Raw genomic sequence first — 19,760 nt, 5'->3', positions numbered from 1 at the left:
ATCACCTCAGGAACGGTATATTATAACCAAAAACAGAAAATTAAGATTAAAAAAAAAAAAAGATGAGGAGCATGAAGGCTGGAGCCAGCCTTCCTGGGCCACCACAACCCAGGGGCAGGACCGTGCAGAGGCACCATTTTACAGCAGTTTCCTCTTACGGACAACAGGGCAGTAGCTACCCTGTAACGTTTTCGTGAGAATTAACTGAGTGAGCATACAGGAAGCGCTCAGAACTACGTCTGGCACATAGTAAGCACTACTTTTGTAAGAAACCCTTTAGTTGGGATCCCGTCTACCCTTCAGGAGGTCTTAAGACTCATTCTACAACATCTCAGCCATCTTGGAACACCAGTTGGCTTCCAACACTGAGTATACATTCCCATACTTGACCTCTGACATTTGCAGGGAATCTATAATGAAACTGACCCATTCCAGTTAAGCCAAGATCTTGAACTGTAGAATCCACCCCCGTGACTGTTCTGCCATCCCCTGAGGGGTCCCTCTGAAGGTTCCTGCTCCTGGAGCTGCATCCTATGGTGTTCTTGCGCTGTAGATTAATTCTTTCTTGAAGTTCCATTTTACTCTTCAAATTCAACCTCACAGGTTGAGCTTATACCTCTAATCTCTAAAGGTCAAGGTCAACAGCAGGCAGAGCCGACACCAGTAGGGCAGTGCAGGGGCCAAAAGCACTGACGTGCTGTGTGTGTTCTGGCATGTTGCTTAACCTCTCTGTGCCTCTATGTCCTCATCTGTATAATAAGGATGCAAATAGGAACTATCTAACCCATAGGGTTGTGAAGAGTCAATGAGTTAAGTAAGCCATGTAAACTGCTTAAATCAATGTAAAAGATCAATATACTTTGAAAACACTAGCTAAGTGAAAGAAGCCAGACACAAAAGGCCACACATTCTGTACGATTCCATTTATATAAAATATCCAGAGTTGGCAAATCCATAGAGACAGAAAACAGATTAGCGGTTGCCAGGGGCTGGGAGGAGGGGAGAACAGAGAATGACTGCTTAATGGGTACAGCGTTTCCTTTTGGGGTGATGAAAATGTTCTGGAGCTAGATAGTGATGATGGTTGCAATAACACTGTGAAATTACTAAACGTCACTTATGGTAAATTGTTTTGTGTATTTCACCAAAATGAAAAGAAAATCATTTGCCAAAAAAAAAGTCAATAATGTTTTCTATCACTCGAATTACTACACAAGTAACTACTATAACATGAAATGTACCAGGTCCCACGCAAGGCAAAAGTGGCCTGCAGGTTCCAGGCAGGAGGGGGAACGCTATACAGGAGGAGCAGGGCTGGGAGGTGGTTCAAGACAAGCTTCACAAACACGGTAGCATCTGAGATGGGCCCTGAAGGATGGCTAGACCCTTATGAGATAAGAACCAGCCAATCACAGCACAGCACAGCAAAGGCACACAGGTAACAAGTGAGATGTGGAGGGTGGGGGCCACCGGAGAACCACTCGGGTGACAGCCATGGAGAAAAACTATGGAGAAGTGGACTTAGTGCCTGAAAAGGACCTTAAGTCTAGTCTTGTCATTTACAGCGGATGTTAGCTCACTGCCAATCTTCCTCTTTTTTACGTGAGCCGCCGCCACGCACGGCCACTGACAGACAGTGGTGTAGGTCTGCAACCAGGAACCGAACCAGGGCCGCCGAAGCGAGCGCACTGAACTTACCCACTAGGCCACTGGGTCTGGCTCTCACTCTCCTTTTTAAGAGGGCCAGGAGATGTGCAATGCAATTCAAGAACAATTCCACACCTCACTCCAAATGAGCTCCTCATAAGCAAGACCCACCTTTTTGACCATTTCATAATCCTCGCACAGGGCCTTACACATACTAGCTGATCTCTATTTCTTGTATTTTGATCTTGTATTTTGTTGTTTTTAACGAATAAATGAAATAGCTGAAATAAAACAGGTCCTGTCAGTAAACAGAATAAACTGTTGCTCTCTGGAAAACTCACATATGTGGAAGAGGTCACTCCCTGAAATGAGTTAATAAGATAAATGACATGTCACAGTAACTCAAGTACACGCAATTCTTTTTCTTTTATAAGGCAGCACGTCATTTTTGCATTTTTCTTCAGGAGTCTCTTTAATGAAGAGGAACTATCCACCACAGCCTTTAGAACAAAGCTAAATACTTCTAGACTTCAAAGCAGAGCAAATCCTCTATACTGAGGTATCCTGAACAAATACTTCCGACCTTGGACTCTCCCACTCTCCCACTAAAATATCCCACATCTAGCTCTCCTTTTCTCAGCTCTCAGCCTCGAGGACCCGCGGGATCCGCCACGGCCGGCTTGTGTGCGGAAACTGGGGCCAGTTCCAAGCCAGACTGGGCCCCTCCCTGGACTTTGACCAGCCACTCTCGCTGCCATCCACGCGGCACTGATGCCACCCAACACAGATTGCAACTGACTGAGCAGGTGGCTTGGGTCTCGGGTTTCAGGCCCCAGGAAACAGAAGCAATAAAAGGGCTGCGGTCGGTGAAATGCCACGTAATGGGCTGCCAGAGTGCACTGTGGGTTGATAACTAACCTCATAAGCCTTCGCAGTTTACCAGGGCTTTCCCTGTGAAGCCCACATCCATTTCACGGGCAGGCGACACGGCAGGCAATGTTTCTTCTGGGCCAGGGGGAGAACCACGGCTGGCTTTCAGAAGAGGTGGCAGAGCCTCGGAGAGGCAAAGAGGCTTGCTGAATGTCACGCGTCCACTAAGAGTAGGAGCCGGGAGGGGCGCGTGCAGGCAACCACTCTTAATACGCACTAATGACCGCTCATTTGCCACAGGTGAGCAGCAGCTGGCTGCATGGAAGCAGCAAGGAGAGTCCCAAGGCAGACAGGAAGGATCTGCCATCCCAGAATGAGGCTTTGGACCATGTGGTCTCCAAGTGCTCCTTTAGGGGCAAAACCCAGTGGTTCCCACTGCCCTACTGTCTGCCCTGGCTCCCTTCTCTCTGAAGTGTTCATTGATTCTAGTCCCTAAATTGTCTGCTGGCACCTCCAGCCAGGAAATGGAAAGGGCTCACTGGGGCCTCCCAAAGAATGTAACGAGACCCAAACAGGAGTGAGCTAGAGAAAGAAAGAATCCAAGGTCAAGGGAGACCTTCAAAACCAATGTCAAGGTGCTGAAGAAGAAACAGAAGGTGGACAGAGAAGAAAAAGAAAAGACAGTCTCTCATCAAATCTCCTGAAAATTTTCCAAAGACGAGGAATTTGGACCTTTTCAAAGAAGCAACATCCAATGAAAAATAAGAGGATACTTGGGCTCACCGGCAGGAGCAGAGGAAGGAGCAGGAATCTTGGATGTATTAGTTCATGCCCCAGTGCCTTTGCATATGCTGATCTGGCCACCAGGAAGGCTGTTCTCCCACTTGTCCTCAGAGCCCAAAGCTTTCTCTCTGAAATTTTCATTTTTTTTTTTTTTATGAGGAAGATCAGCCCTGAGCTAACATCCATACATCCATGCTGAATCCTCCTCTTTTTTGCTGAGGAAGACCGGCTCTGAGCTAACATCTATTGCCAATCCTCCTCTTCTTTTTTTTTCCTCAAAGCCCCAGTAGATAGTTGTACGTCATAGTTGCACACCCTTCTAGTTGCTGTATGTGGGACGCGGCCTCAGCATGGCTGGAGAAGCAGTGCGTCGGTCCTGGGCCGCCAGTAGCGGAGCGCACGCACTTAACCGCTAAGCCACCGGGCCGGCCCTCTCTCTGAAATTTTCTGGTTGCCCATTTTTCCCTACCAGTCCCCTCACCTTAGACCTTCCTTTGAGCTTATATACAACTCTCTATGGCACTTTTTACACCAGGTGTAATAACTTGTCTCCACTCAAGCTTCTTAAGGGCAGGGACCTGTCTTATTGTTCTCTGTGTTCCCTGAACCAACCATACCTCAGAGTAACCCAACATTGAGGATGCCATCAGGAAATCCAGAAAGTGGGAAACTATATAGGACAAATGACCCAGCTTCTTCAACAAACGAATGGCAAAAAAAAAAAAAAAAAGAATGAGGCAGGGAAAACTTTAGATTAAGAGCTATAGATAAATTGTGGGGTGGGGGCAATGGGGAAATGTTGGTCAAAGGACACAAATGTTCAGCCATAAAATGAATAAGGTCTGGGGATCTACTGTACAGCACGGTGACTATAGTTAATAATAATGTAAAGTATATTTGAAATTTGCTAAGGCAGTAATCTTAAGTGTACTTACCACACACATACACACAAAATGGTAACTGGTGAGGTGATGGATATGTTAATTAGCTTGACACACAGTAACCATTTCACAACATATATGCATATCAAATCACCATGCCTTACACCTCAAATATATATAATTTTTGCCAATTATACCCCAATAAAGCTAGGAAAAAATTTTTTTTTAATTTTTAAAAGAGCTTTAGATAGAGTAGTAACCAAATGCATGAAAGGACCTTGCCGACCACCAAACGGGAAAAATTGAACACTGACTAAACATCTGATACTAAAAAATAATGGTTAATTATTTTTAGGCATTTTAATAGTATTGTGGATATATTTTTAAAAACATAGCCCTTATCTTTTAGAGATGTGTACTGAAGTACATGTTTGAAATCACGTTTGTAATTTGTTTATTTAAAATAATTGGGAAGGTACAGAGGTGAGAATACAGATGAAATGAGAGTGGCCATATTGATAAGTGATGAAGCCTGAAGATGGCAACTTGGGGACTTATATCCATTATATGATGGGTACTGGGGTTCTCTCTACTTGAGTATGTTTAGAAATTTCAATAATAAAAACTGGAAGAAAAAAAAGGTGGGCAGAACTAAAGTGAATACTGTAGATCCTGTAATTGCTCACCAACAGCCAGCAGCAGTGAAGCCGGGTGTCTGAGGGGTACGGTAGATATTAAAGCAATTTGCTATTTTTCCTGTTTAACTTGAGGGGTGACTGAGGGGTCTCAAGAATTTGTGAGCCTGTTTTGCAGGAGAAAGAGAATGACTTCGGGGAGGTTGTGACCACTGGATGGTCGATCACTGATCACAGATCACCAGATGGCCGGCCCTCAGCAGGTGCTGAAGTCCAGAAGTCAGATTGCCCAGAGGCTTATCAGGAGTGACCCCTTTGTTTCCCTGAAGCCCCTCCTGCCAAGCCCCTTAGCTCTATAAAACCCCCCTGCTTTCTATTCTAGGGGAGGTGGATTTGAGTGCACGCAGGCGTCCACCTACTCATTTTGGCCAATTCGAATAAAGCTTTCTCGTCTCCAAGCACCGATGTCTCAGTGTTTGGCTTGCTGGGCATCGGGCACACGAACTTCAGATTAAGAGGTTCGGTATCAGCAGCAACTGACTTCAGTTCATTCACAATAAAACCAAAGTCAAAACATTAATTCCTACTGAGTGAGGAAAGGCCTGCAAGAGGGGCTTGAAGAGAAGTGTTCTCTCTTGGGCCATTGAGGCTACCTCAGAAGAGGAAGGGGGTATGGGAGACAATCTCATCAAGACAGGTGGGGATGAGCTGAACACAATGAGAAAGATACAACTCAACTAAAAAACAGGCAAAAATCATAGAACAAAGCATTCCAGGAGGAGATATGTTTATGGCTCCTAGACATATGCAAAGATACTCAACCCCATCAACAACTGGGAAAATGAAGACCACCGTGAGTTCCGACTACCTCCCACTAAACTAGTAAAATAAAACAAGAAAGCTGCAAAGTGCTGAAGAATAGACGCACAGACGCTTTCATATGCCGTTGGGACTCTGGAAAGCTATTTCGCAGGATCTTAAAAGGCCCTGCCCACCGCCCTCCCAGCCCTTCCACTCCCGGGTACACACCCAGGAGAGACGCCTGCTTGCAATATGTGCACCAGGAGACCAATTCCAGCATGTTCAAAGCAGCATCTCTTTCTAATAGCCGCAAACTGGAAACATCCCAAATGCCCATGACAAAGGATAAATTTCAGTAGATTCATGCGATGGAATAACTACAAAGCAGTAAGAACTAGTTAACCTTGTCAATACGGACGAATCTCACAGACACGGTATTGAGTGAAAAACCCATTTGCATAACATTCACAAACATGCAAATCTAACAACATATCACTTAGGGAAACATACATACACGGCAAACCTGTAAAGAAAAGGGATGAGAGACAAACTTCAGGAGAGCGGGAGGGAGGCGAATGTGAGGAGCACGGCTGGGCTTTACCAACGCCAGTGATGGTCTCTGTTCTTAAGCTGGGTGGTGGGTACACGGATGTTCATTGTATTATTTTTCTTGAAACTACTCGTGTTATAGACAGTCTTTTGTATTTATACTTCATCATTAAAAAATTTAAAGAATGTGCCGGACAGAGAATTTGCCAACACTGCACAAATCAGACAAAAATGTAAGGGGGAAAACTAAGACCAGATAACCTGGGAGGATGCTCAGCACAAAGCAGAAGAGTCCCAGGGGAGAAGTGCCAGAATGCCAAGAATAAAACCCCAAGGAGAGGGTGGGGGACATCCAAGTCCCCAGTGGCAGTGCCACTGATGATTGGGCAGGACTGAGGTAGGAGGGCCCGGACCTGCACAAAAATCCTTAACTCAGATGAACCGATAAACAAGGTGTAGTATATACACACACTGGAATACTACTCAGTCATGAAAAGGAATGAAGTTCTGACACTGGCTACAATATAGATGGACCTGGAGGACATTATGCTAAGTGCAAGGAGCCAGACACAAAAGGACAAATCCTGCGCGATTCCATTTATCTGAGGCACCCGGAGTCGCCAAACTCATCGAGACAGAAAGTGGAATGGTGGTTACCAGGGGCTGCGGGGAGGCAGGGCGGAACGGGGAGTGTTTCATGGGTACGGTTTCAATTTGGGAAGATGAAAACGTTCTGGAGATGGACAGTGGTGACGGCAGCACAACAGTGCGAATGTACTTAATGCCTCTGAACTGTACACCTAAAAATGGTAAATTTTATGTTACTTACATTTTACAATAACAAAACCCTAATGCAATGTAGGTGCAGCTGAGCAAGTGAGCAGGCCCACCTCAACCCCCCCGAGCAGACATAAGGGAGGACACGGACAACATTCAGATCACAAAACAGGCACGGAGGGGGCACCACGGAGCTGACGGATGCCAGCTCTACAGGCACCTGTGGAACCGGGCAGTCTGCGTCTTCCGGGGGGCGGGGGGGGACCAGCAGTGTGGACAATCCACCTCTGGGACGGGCTCAGTGCTAGGGAATGAGGAAGGCCCGCATGATCCCATGGGTGGCACAGGACCCTAGGGAGATCATCTTCCAGTCCTAACTCTAAGAAGGAAATGCTGAGCCCTCGGCCAGCCATGACTTTGAGGAGAAAGAACCTGCACAAAATGCTGAGAAATGGTAGACAGAACCCAAATGCCAGAGATGCTGAAAGGCAAAGTGGTTCAAGAGAGAGAGGGGGTTTTATCGCATGAAATCCTGACCTGTCGAATCACAAAGGATTCTGATTTTCCCAGGGAGCTCCTGAGAGCACCCATTTGAAACAGGCAGGCTGGGAGTGTCCGGCATGGGCTGGGGGAAGAGCACTGGAAGACGAGTCAGGAAACGTACATTCCCTTCTGGCTCTACCACACTTACTAGCTGAGGGGCCCAAGACCACCCACTCCCTGAGACCATGCGTAAAGAGGATAATAATCCCTTCCCAGACCGTGGCAATTAAGGAAAGTAACACAGATTCTGCTGGCCTAGGGGATAGGGCTGCCTACCAGGCAAGACACCAGACGGTGGCAATTAAGGAAAGAAACACAGATTCTGCTGGCCTAGGGGGTAGGGCTGCCTACCAGGCAAGACACCAGGTGCTTGGCACATCAACCTCCAACTCCAAGAGACAGGCATTATTCACTTACACACACACACACACACACACACACACACACACACCGATGGGTGAATTTAAGTAATCCAGAATAAGCACAAAAGAGGGCACCAAACTGTGAGAAGTGTGTCAGGAAGCCTTGGATGGGAGGAAAAAATTTTAAAAAAAAGGATACACGCCAAGCTCATAAACACATATACAAAAGCACAAAGACGGAAATAAAACCAACCAGTTGCTATGCAGCAGGATGGGAATATGAAAAATGCTTTTCTCTGTGATAATTTGAAGATTGTTCTATTAAGCACTTTTAAAAAACGTAGCCTACTTCTGAGCCCAGTGTTGAAGAATTATGGCCATCAAACCAGAATGCACTCCGGGCAAAACTACATTCAATGAGTGTGACTGAAGATGTAAATCCAATCTCTGGAAATCCCACATGGCCTGCAAAGGAGGACACTCTTTTGAGGCTCAGGGGTCCCCATCCACCTCGGGACTTCTGGGGCAGGCTCAGAACCCACCACCCTGCCCTCCCATGTCCAGTCTTGCTGTCGGAGGACCTGGCCAGACCACAAATCTCCGGCCAGACTGGGCTTGAAGCTCGAGTCTACCCTTACTAGCCATGTGACATGAGCAAGTTTCTTAACCTGTCTGCTACGTCCCTTTCTCCCCTCTACAAACCAGGAATTACAACAGTAACCACCACCAGAGTTTTCTGAGGATTCAACAAGACAATTGCACAGCAAATGCACAGTAAATCTCAGCTCTCATTAGCTTGAGACACTCATCTGCGCCTCACAGGTTCCTCACCCCTTTAAGATGCAGAATCCTCCCCTACTCCAAGGAGCCCAAGCCCAGGAAGTGGGGTCTTCTGGCTCCCATCCTCCGTGCATTTGCACCTGTTGCTTCCTCTGCCCAACCCCTTCCAACCAAATCTACAGCTGAACTCCTATGCATCCTGTGGGACAGCTCCATGTCACTGTGGGCATCAAACCTTCTCCACCTCCAACCCCCAGTTCTGTTGATCACTCCCTGCACTACCTCATGTGGGGTGACGCGTTATCTATTTACACTGCCTCCCCTTCTAGACTGGAACTATCTCACCCCCCCACCTCCCTCCCCAATGCTTAATGCAGTGTAAGTGCCCAATAATCCTGTGCTGACTGAAGAAAAAAAAGTGGGCCAACAAAAACATTTTGGAAAAAAATAAACCTGAAATTAAAATCAAGTGGGACTAGTGAGACACATTTAGCTCTAGAGACAAGCCAAAGAGGCTGCAGGAGTGAGGTTAGGAGGACCAGGGCAGACGGGACATACCTGGGAGGCCACAAGCCCCCCCCAGCCCCCCCCAGCCCACCTCTGCCAGATCAGCTGTGGCTGGTAGCAGAGCATCGGCATCCCTGGGCAGGTGAGAGGGTGGCGACTGCCCCAAAGTAGGTGTTCAGAACACAAGCCCTCAGATGCAAGGGCTGTGGCCACATCTGTGGCCACATCAGCAGGACCTCTAACCTGCCAGAAAGCAGAGGTGATGGGGGGAGGGGCTGGGAGGATGAGGAGCTTGCCTCTCACCCAGCAGGGACAGTAGGCAGCACACAGCTCAGCAGGCCACAGGAGGCTCCCCACCTCAGCTAAGGGGCCCAGAAAATGTCAGGGGGGGCAAGGGCCCCACCCTAAAGGGTCCCTATTCAATTGTGCTGAAGGTGTAGGAAGAGAGACTTGCATCAACCCATATGAATTCCCCATTTTAAATACATATTTATATCTAAAAAACCCACAAAAACTACAGATGGATACACTACAATTTTAACAGTGGTTATCTCCACTGAGATTTTAGATGATGTTTTCTCTCGCTTCTCTGTATTTTGTAATTGTTCCTTTTTTTTTTTTTTGAGGAAGATTAGCCCTGAGCTAACATCTGTTGCCAAACCTCCTCTTTTCTGCTGAGGAAGATTAGCCCTGGGCTAACATCCGTGCCCATCTTTCTCTACTCTATATGGGACGCTGCCACAGCATGGCTTGATAAGCACTGCATCGGTCTGCACCTGGGATCCGAACCCGCGAACCCCGGGCCGCAGAAGCCGAGCACGCAAACTTAACTGCTACGCCACCAGGCCAGCCCCTGTAATCGTTCTGCTTTAAACATGTCCTAATGTGAAATGAAAGCACATGCCAATCCGAAAGAAACACCAAGATGAATGAGCAGCTGGCCCTGCCCGCAGGCAGGTGCCCTGGGCCGGAGCAGGTACCCCGAGTGCAGACAGCACCAGATTCCTGCAGAAGAGAACACTCCAGGCAGAGTGGAGAAGGCTGGGCAGAGGCAGTCAGGCAGTGGAGAGGGATGGAACACGTGTTTTGGGGACAAATCGTGGGCGGAGGATTTCTGTGGTTACCGAGTGGATTTTTTTCTAAGTCCCTATGCAAGAATTTAAGGGCAAGTTCTACCCTCCCCCCTGCAACTGACCTTTTGCTATTTCAAAATTAAACAGACCTGTGCCTGCATCCACAGCGGTGCGCTGGGACAGAAGTCAATGAGATTATGCACGTGAAAGTGCTTAGCAAGTTAATATTTGTTCAGCCCTGGACCAGTGTAGGGTCATGCTACTGGCACTGGAGGGGCTGGCAGACCCCCCCACCCCACCCCAATATTAACACTGACAATCCAGCAAGTGTGAAACTGGAGTAAGAGATCACGCCTATATCCCACTTCGGAAGGGTGTTCACCATCCACCTCTCTCGCCCCCACACCAACCTCCTTTTAAAACAAAGTATTTAAAAAAATACACAAATTCACGACCCACATGACCCACACGGGTATCTGAGCCTCGAGCCTCGCGTGGTCTCATTCACAGTCTGGGAGGGGAGTGTAAGCACTGGAGGGCCACCTTGAGCCAATACTTTCCCTCAGGGGTGGGAAAAAGCAACCCACCCAGAGGCCCCCGGTAAGGCAAGGTGCGCATGGCAGCCAGAACCTTGGGAAAGGGTGGAAACGACCAGCTGCCTTCTCCTACCTCCCATTTCTTCCCACAACTCAGGGTGAAGAGACCCCTGCCCTCCAAGGTGGACACCACTACGCCTCCACCTTCCCCTCCCCCACACTCCACTGACTCCACCTGGGACCCGTGCGGCACTCTGCCCCCTTCTCCCAGCAGGCCTTCCTAGCCAGGTCCTCACCTGGACTACTGCATCAGCATAACTGGTCTCAAGTCCCTCCTCTGGCCCAGCCTCCACTCCACTGTGGCAAAAATGGCCTCCCTAAATCTCAGGGGTGATACAGTCAACCCCCAGCTCAAAGACAGCCAGTGCCCCCCCACTGCCTATAGCAGTTTTTAATGCAAAGTGTGGCTGCCCTCTGTTCTCACAGGTCTAGAGCCAGTGTTTTCCAAAGGGTGTGAAGGGACCACCTTCATCAGAATCACCTGGGGTATTTGTTAAAAGTCCAGTTTCCTGAACTTCCCGAGAATCAGAAATTCTGGGGGTGGGCTCTGGGATTTTCACCAGAGGAAAAAAAAAATCCCAGATGAACTTTGTGTACACTGAAGTTAGAGAACCCTTTTGCTGGAGTTTCCCATTGTTTGGAGAAATGTGTCCTACTTCCAACTGCCAGGAACACATCCGACCCCCTTCCATGGTCCCGCATCAGGACTAGGGGTCAGTCTTCCTTCCTACAGCTGATCCTACACTCACCGCCAAAGACTAGACAATCAGGGTTCCCAAAGTAGCCCATTCCAGCTCTCCACTGAGTGACTAAAGGGAAGTCACCGCACATCCACAGGCCTCAGTTTCCCATATATACAATGGGTGGCATATGTGCTAAGGTCCCTTTCAACTCCAAAATAAGGTATATGTTGTATCACGTTATGTTCTGTTGGATCAGAGGTTCCAGTCCTAAAGTTCTAAGAAGGTGCATTTTTCTGTTTACTTGGGGGTGAGGGTGGGGATTCCTTTCTCTTTCAAAGTGAAACTTTTAAAAAGCATCTCTCATACTCCATCCAACTTCCAATTTCCACTAAAGGAGAGCCGAGCAATGTTTACCTTCCTGGCACAGCTTTGTTTTTTTTTTTTAACGTTCACTTCTAGAAATTTTTCCAAACCCTTTCCATAGGCCAAAGAGGAGGCATGAGCTGTGTGTAAGATTACAACCTACCAGCAGCCCCTCATTCCCCTGCTGTTTACTGAGGCTTTTTATATCCTTCTTGAGATGTAATCCTCCCAACATCTCCATTTTAAAGACCAGAAAATCGAGGCTCAGAGAGCTTAAGTTGCCCAAGGCAGCACAGCCGGCCTGCAAGACTCAATGACGTGGATCGCTGAACCCTGAAACTCGCCATGTTTGCACCACAATGAGTCAATGCTGAGTTCCAGAGACAGGGAGAGCAGCTACGCCAAATGCAATTCTGGCCAGCAAGCTGTGCCCTCCAAGGCATGGCGGGAGCGCTAACCAGCCAGCCCCACATCCTAACAGCTTTCCACAGAGAGCTGCTGGAAGACTGTGCACGCAGGGGAGGGGGGAGACGGGGCTGAGCAACAGCCGCACGAGCAAAAGCGATGCCAGGGATTTAGTCAACAGAGAGCTAACATGAGTCAACAGAGGGTGCCGCTGCCAAGCACACTAATGGCATCTTCAGCTGCATTAATAGAAGGCAAGTGTCTAGGGCAGGCCCAGGGAGTCCTGCCCTGCTCTGATCAGACCACACCTGAGGGCTGGGCCGGGCAGGGCTGGGCTACTGAGAGGGAGGCCCCTCCCAAGGCAGGGCCAGGTTGTCTGAAGAGGAGTGGCTCTGAGTGGCACTCTGGTTGGGAGGGTGGATGAGGACTCCCCTGGAAGCTGGGTGTGTACAGCAAGCCCACTGTACGCCAAGTGTTATAGACGGGATTTTTAAAAGATCCTTTCATCCACATTTTATCAAAGATTGAGAAATCACTGACTATCCACAGCAAAGGTTAAGACACAGGCGTGCGAGGAGCACAGCCCACCACCAGACAAGACAGGGCTCCAGGCCCTGTCAGAGGAGGATTGCTGGAGAAGACAATTACAGTTGTTTCTTCCTTTATTATATATAACAATTGGGCCGTGGCTTGGCCAAGACGTGGACCTAACACAATAGGTATTTGAAAAATGCACAAGGGACCCTGGATTTGAGATCCTATAATCTCAAGTGTCAAAATCTCCAGGGAGTCCTCCCAATTCCCCCAGCCCGTCCATCCCCCAGCAATGTCTGGGTGAGCCTGTCATCACTTAGCATCACTCAGAATAAAAAGACATGCTTCTACCTGTGTTTCCCAAGAGCCCCAAGGCCACCTCTCATTCACCTTTGTGTCCACAGCACAGCGCCTGGCACACTGGAGACGCCCAATAGTGTTGACTGAAGACTGAGGTGCCCAGCAAGGTCACACTGAGGGTGGTGTTGTGTGTGAGGCAATTTCAGAACACAAGTATCCTAACCCGGGCTAATAAAATGGTTTACGACAATGCGTAACCACTTTTAGTACGCTGAGCAAAGGATTCTTGCAGCTAACACCACCAGAGGGTTTTAACGACAAAGGAGCCATAGTTAGCCTGGCCAGTGCACGGAGTGCCTGCGGAAGTGGCTGCAGACAGAAAATCCAGCTTAGAGGTATGGTGGTCAAAGGTAAATCCTATCTGTGCGCCATGCAGCAATGCCACACCAGATCCCAGGAAGCAGTAAAAATCCAGAAACGCAGAAGGATAATGACAAGTGGGGCCAAACGCCAAAAACGAGCGCATAAAATGTGCGTCTGGTGGAATGGGGCTGAGGGAGGAGCACGCGGGCTACAAATCCATTAGGAGCTGGCCTCCTGGCGCTCACCTAGTAACTCCGAGAATTAATTACAGGAACCAAAACTCCGATCTGGGAAGACTAGCGTAGGAGACTGCGTGATGCAGTTCTAGTATCTAATAAATCTTTAAATCCATGAGCCGGGCTCACTGGTGATTCTTCATCTTTCCTCCTGGAGAGCTCACATGACAAAAGCGAGCATTTGCTTTTTATTTGCGTTTGGACAACGTGTATATACGTGTGTGTGTGTGTGTCTGTATAAATAAAATTTAGGGTTCACTAAATCATATCTTAAAGCACCATGAAATCTGCCATCATAAGACAACCTGGTGAATTCTTTTGTCAAGTAGCCTTTTATCAAGTGAAGAAACCTTTTAGGATGCAAATATTCCCCTCCCCCTGACTCAGTAAAGCCTCCACCAGCTGTAATAAGTCACCATTCCCATCACAACCTGTTCATCTGTGTACCTGCGTGGGTCTATTCACCACGCATGCACTTATACTCAGTTTGCATTTTTCATCCCAGAAATGCCACTTAAACCTGTCGCACAAACCTGACAGAAGCAATATGTTTTATAAACGAATCATCCCTGGGGAACAGACAAGAAAACCAGCAGCAAGGAGCACTGTCAAAGTTCCCAAGGAGAGCATTCCTCTCCCAGATCCGAGATGCAAAATACGCCACATCCTCTGCACACACCAGCTGCCCACTCCAGAAGCTGCCTGCTCACCTCTCCACTCCTCCAGGCTCTTCAGGCCTCCTCTCCCAGCTGAATACAAGCTGGAGAGCCTCAATCTTGGGGAGCAGTCACATTTTAATGCTATTTTAAAGACAAGAGCTCTAAGCACCGGAACGTTGGCTCTTTTTCCATGAATAAAAAGGCCCCCAAAGGGTATTCTCACAACGAAACGATATGCAGAGCACCAGGAGCCACAGAAATCAAATTGCCATAAACTGAAACTATCTCAAAATTAAACCTATACAGGGAAGCGTTTCAACTCCAGGCCAAGCAGGCTCTGATTTCTCCATCTAAAACCCTTACATGTTCCTAGAGCTCTCAAGAAGCCCAAAGAATTTCCCCCACCCGGGAAGGCCTAAATGCTTTCTTTGCAACTCCAGGTGTGTTATTTTTTTCTCTTGAAACCCTCGGGATGATCTGTAACATTCATCTAAAGCTCAACCATTGTTGTGTCCTCAGTCACACCCAAAGATTCCCAAAGGCACCGTCTGCCGCAGCGCCGGGTGCACGGTAGGCGCCCCATTAATGTGCGGATTTGATTTGATGAGATCTGGCCCCCTCGGCTAGAAAAACTCATTGGTAGGTGGACGCCCTGGCGGGGACAGCTGCGCCGGCCTAGCTCTCTGCCGGAGGGGCGGGGTGCAACCACCTGTGGGCGGGCGGCCCGGGACTCGGCCCTGGCGCCGCTAGCCTGGGGTACCTTGGCAGACCCACGCACGTCGCCCGGGGGCAAGTCCGGCGCGCCAGGCCCCGTGGGCGCCCCGGGGCCGACTCCCAGCGCCCCAGCGAGGGCTCTGCCGAAGCAAAGTTGGCCGGGTCCAAGAGAACCGATTCTCGAGTCAGCTCCCAAGCTGCCCAACCCCCTGCGAGGCTGCGGGCCAGAGGGGATCTCGCGGATGGGGATGCGGGAAGGCACCGAGAGGGGATCAGGAGAGAGCAGAAATGGTCCCCTGACTCCCTCCCAAGCCGGGGGCACCTGCCCGGCAGCAGGCGAGGGGGCTTCCCCTCCCTGCCACCTCACGAGGCCTGGTGGCGGGTTTGTGGGGGCAAGCGGGCTACCCCGGGGCGGCCCCGCATCGCTTTGAGATTTTCTAATAAACCAGCACCGTGAAGTCCCCGGCTGGAACCTGGGAGGCGGAAGGGGAATCCCGGGGGCGGGGGCTCAAGACAAGGGGACTGGGTGCTGGGGAGGGAGTGAGGCCCAAAGGACAAGGCGGGAGCCAGAGAAGGCGCAACCCGGCAGCGCACTGTGCCCAAGAGGGGGCGCGGGCCAGGGATGGCGCCCCAGAAAAGAGCGGGACAGGTGGCCCGAGAGGGAAGCAGGGTTAAGGAGTGCTCGCAGGAGGAGAAGGGGGAGGGGATCCCCAGAGAGGTGCAAAGGGAGCGCCCCAGAAGGAATCACTGGGGGGAGGGGGAGCTGCCCCAAGGGGCGCGGGATGGCAGTGCCCCGGACCGGCCCCGTCACTCACCGGCAGGTCCACGCTCACTTCGGTCCCGTCCAGCAGGAAGACGCGGCAGTAGAGGGTGGCCTTGGCGGCGCCGGCGGCAGAGATGTGCACGGCCGCGCCGCCCGTGAGCAGGGGCCCGCCGCCGGCCGGGAACACGCTGCCCCCGGGCGCGACGGGCAGCGTCGAAGAGGCGGCGGCGGCGGCCGGGCCCCCCCGTGGCCCCCCGTCGCGCTCGTCCCCCAGCCCGGCGGCCCCGCGCCCTGCCGCGCCCCGCGCGTAGCGCTGCATGGAGCGGCGGCCAAAGGTCCGGCGCAGGAACCGCAGCATCCTGGCTGGGGGCGCCCCTGCCTCCGCCTCCTGCGCCGCCGCCGCTGCGCCGCCGCCGGGGAGCGCCCCGCGACGCCGTCAGTGCCCTCGGCCGCCCGCGCCGCCTCCCGCGGGCTGCGGCCCGGGGCTCGCTCCCGCTGAGGCCGAGGCCGCGCTCCGGCTGCCTGCGGGGCGCGCCGGCTGCGAGTGGCCGCAGGCGGGAGGGCGCACTCGGGGCGGCCCCGGGGCCGTCCCGCCGCCGCCGCCGCCGCGCGCTCTCCCGGGCCGGCGGCCTGCGCTCGCTGCTGGGGGCCGCTCCCGACGGCCGGCCGCCGGGAGCTGCGGGGAGCGCGGGGGCCGGGCTGCGGATGGCTCCCGCGCCGCGCGCCGGCCGAGGGCCAGCCGGAGCAGGGCGCCTGCGTGCTCCCGGCGCGCTCGCTCCCACTCGCCGCGCCGCGCCCGGGCCGAGGAGGCCCCGCCGAGCGCCCGCTCCCAAGACGCCCGGTCCTGCGCCGGCAGCCCCCGCCTCCCACCTGGGAGGCTGCACCTCCAGCCGCCACCACCGCCGCGGGGACTGCAGCACGCCCTCCTCCCTCGGGGCTGCGCCGGGTAATTGCAAACCGGGTCTGTGCTGCCCCCTGCCGGCCCGAGCGCCCCCTATTGCTGTAGGTGTGCTCACGTGTGTACACGTAGGTGAGCACACACGTGTTTCCGGCGCCCCGAGCCCTGGAGACGCCCGAGAGTCTCCCCTTGCCTTGTTAGAAAAACAGGGCTGCATGCCCTCCGGGAAGCCTTGACCTGGAGGCCAGAGAGAGAGTAGTATTAAGTGCAAGTTCTACCGGGCATTCATTTTCCCCTTCTGGAAGAGGAGAGGGGAGGACTAGGTAATCTACAAGGTCTCTGCTACTTGATTAATTTGTCAGTTTAAGATCTCAGAGCTGGAAGGGCCCTTTCATCCATTCCAGTCCGATGGACTCATTCCAGATAAGGATGGAGGCCCGGGGCGGAGTGGGTGTCCTTTTCCGTCATACTACGCGGAAAAACACCTTTCCTTAAGGAACTCGTGTCCAGCATTGAGACAGAGGCATAAATAGCCATAGCTGAGAATGCTAGTAAAGGTTGAAGAAGTTACTGGAAAGCAGAGTAGAACTGAGGCCCGAAAATGACTAGTACAGGACACACTGAGAATATCGGAGGCAGAGGGAAGTGTTTATAAACAATGCCCCTCGGGGAGAAGTGGGTTTTCCAGTATTGCTGAGTGTGGAATGTGGAAGAAGACCAGGCTGAAAGGAGATCAGGCCTCTTGGGAAAAATAACACTATTTTTTGTGCCTGACACTGTGCTAAACCCTCTCATTTCCTCATCTCACTTAATCCTTGCAACAGCCTGGTTCTACAGACATTCTTATCCCCATTGCACAGAGGAGGAAATTGAAGCTTAGGGAGTTTTAAGAGACTTGCCCCAGATTCCACGGTTAATACGCTCATTTGCTGGGCTTCAAAGCTGTTGCTCCTAACGGCTACCTCTACTGCCAGGCTGAGGCATGTGGCACGATTGCAAGCAATGAAGGTTTCTGAGAGGCCTGGACAAAGGCAGTGGCCACAGCAGAAGAGACAGAGAAAGAGGGAGGGTTGAATTCAGGAGGCATTCCGACATAGACATTTACTGAGGATCAGGCACTGTCTTAGGTGATTTCATGGATGATATTTTAGTTAATTCTCACTCCAGCCCTTCCAGGTAGTTCCGTTTATCCGCATTGACTGAGATGGAGTTGGAGGCTTAGAGAAGTCATATCCTTGCCCGAAGTCTCACAGCTCCTGAATGGCAGCAGCCAACACTTGTTGCCTAGCGTTCCCTTTATAACTCTACAGGGGTCTACCCTGTGATGGTGCACTCTGAGGGGGTGTCTCCCATCAGCCTTCAGACAACCACTCTGCTCCCCTCCCCCAAGGCTAAACTTCATAGAATACCATCAGCAAGTTGGTGTTCAAAGCTAGCCCAACCTACTTACTGGTTTCTAAGGATAGCCCATTTCCTACTATGTAGCCCAGGAATGCTGTGGTAGACTGAATAACGGCTCCCCCCCAAGATGTTCACATGCCAGTCCCCAGAACCTGTGAATATGTTACCTTACATGGCAAAAGGGACTTTGCCGATGTGATTACGTTACAGAATTTGAGGTGGGGAGCTTATCCAGGAATATCTGGGTGGGTCCAATATAATCACAAGGCTCCTTATGAGAGGGAGACAGGAGGTTCAGAGTCAGAGAAGGTGATGTGACAATGGCAGCAGAAGTTAGAGTGATGTGTCCAGGAGCCGAGGAATTCAGGCAGCCACTAGAAGCTGGAAAAGGTAAGGAACAGATTATCCCCCTAGATATTCCAGAAGGAGTGCACCTTTTGATTTGAGCCTTTAAAATCCATCTCAGACTTCTGACCTCTAGAATTATATGATAATACATTTGTGTTGTTTTAAACTACTAAGTCTGTGGTAGTTTATTCCGACAGCAATAGGAAGCTACTTCAAGTGCAGTCTTAAGTAATATTAGCTTGGTGCATTGCAGTTTTCACAGCCTCTTGGTACTCTCGTAGTGCCAGCCCTCTCATAGTAAGCACCATTCAGGTTTGTGATTATCCACTGTCATTCTCTCCCACTAGACTTTAGGCTCCATGAGGACAGGACTTTTTCTTGTTCATCATTCTATCCCCACCCAGCACCCAGCCTGCTGTCTGCAAAGGCGTTCAATAAATGCTTGTTGAATGAATGCGGGATCTCAGTTCATCTTCATAAGGGCCCTGTGGGGTATTATCTTTTAGAGATGGGGAAAATGAAGTTTGGAGGGGAGGCTGGAGTCATGCTCATGTCTCCTGACTCCAGATCCCACGTGCTACTGACAATACCATGTCATCGAGAATCCCACGGGGACTCCAGATGGCTTTAGTTCTACCTGTTACCTCCTCTGTGTCAGGACAGAGTACTGACAGTACTGTGTACTGTCCCCTAATGGAGCTCATTCAGTCCTCCTCATAATAGTGATTTCAGCACTATTTTCTCTACCACACAGAGGAGAAACAGAGGCTCAGGCCTTCTTTTGATTAAATTTCATGTCACTCAAGTTTCAACCTCAGAATTTCAACATTTGATGAGCCAGTTGGCATTGTCAACTGTCACAGTGTTAGGTATTTCAGTGACTGCTCTTTCTTAATCTTTTCCTTTCAGGCCTAAAAGTCCTTATCCTTGTCATCTGAGCTCTGTAACCAGCCCTTCAAAAAATTCTAATTGCCCTCTCTCGAACCTCCTCTGTGCCACGCGCGAATGAACCAGAACTGCACACGTATCCTGTTTATCAATACATCACTCTTTTAGGAGCCCCCAGTATTTCACCTGCATTTCTGTCTAGAACTCTCTTGGGCTGAAGTTCTCAAGAAACAATCTACACCGAATTCCAGGTCCTTTCCTTGGTCATAAGCAGCAGCTTGACTTGCTCAATTGCACGAGCATCATTTGGAATTTGATCCCGAGAGTCACCTTCTTGCCTTCTCCTCTTTCAGGCTCAGCTGCCACTTCTTTGCCCACCTCCTCAGCTTCTGAGAACTTCC

The 19,760-nt window shown here is 50.6% G+C and overlaps 1 protein-coding gene across 6 annotated transcripts in view; it reads right to left on the bottom strand.

Moving 5' to 3' along the window:
• Positions 1-16,718, bottom strand: part of EPB41L4B (erythrocyte membrane protein band 4.1 like 4B) — a 137,384-nt gene extending 120,666 nt beyond the window's left edge. For 5 of the 6 annotated variants that reach the window (XM_087419336.1, XM_087419338.1, XM_087419339.1 and 2 more), the window contains exon 1: positions 15,877-16,718. In XM_087419336.1, coding sequence (XP_087275462.1) covers positions 15,877-16,182 — 306 coding nt within the window. In that variant the 5' untranslated portion in view covers positions 16,183-16,718. The remainder of the gene's footprint in view (positions 1-15,876) is intronic. The other variant, XM_087419341.1, reaches the window with a different exon arrangement.
• Between the last annotated feature and the right edge of the window lie 3,042 nt (positions 16,719-19,760).

Source organism: Ceratotherium simum, chromosome 29 (assembly GCF_057802395.1).
Source record: "Ceratotherium simum simum isolate JZ-2026a chromosome 29, ASM5780239v1, whole genome shotgun sequence".
Classification (NCBI taxonomy): domain Eukaryota; kingdom Metazoa; phylum Chordata; class Mammalia; order Perissodactyla; family Rhinocerotidae; genus Ceratotherium; species Ceratotherium simum.
This window is presented reverse-complemented; position numbering and strand designations above follow the sequence as displayed.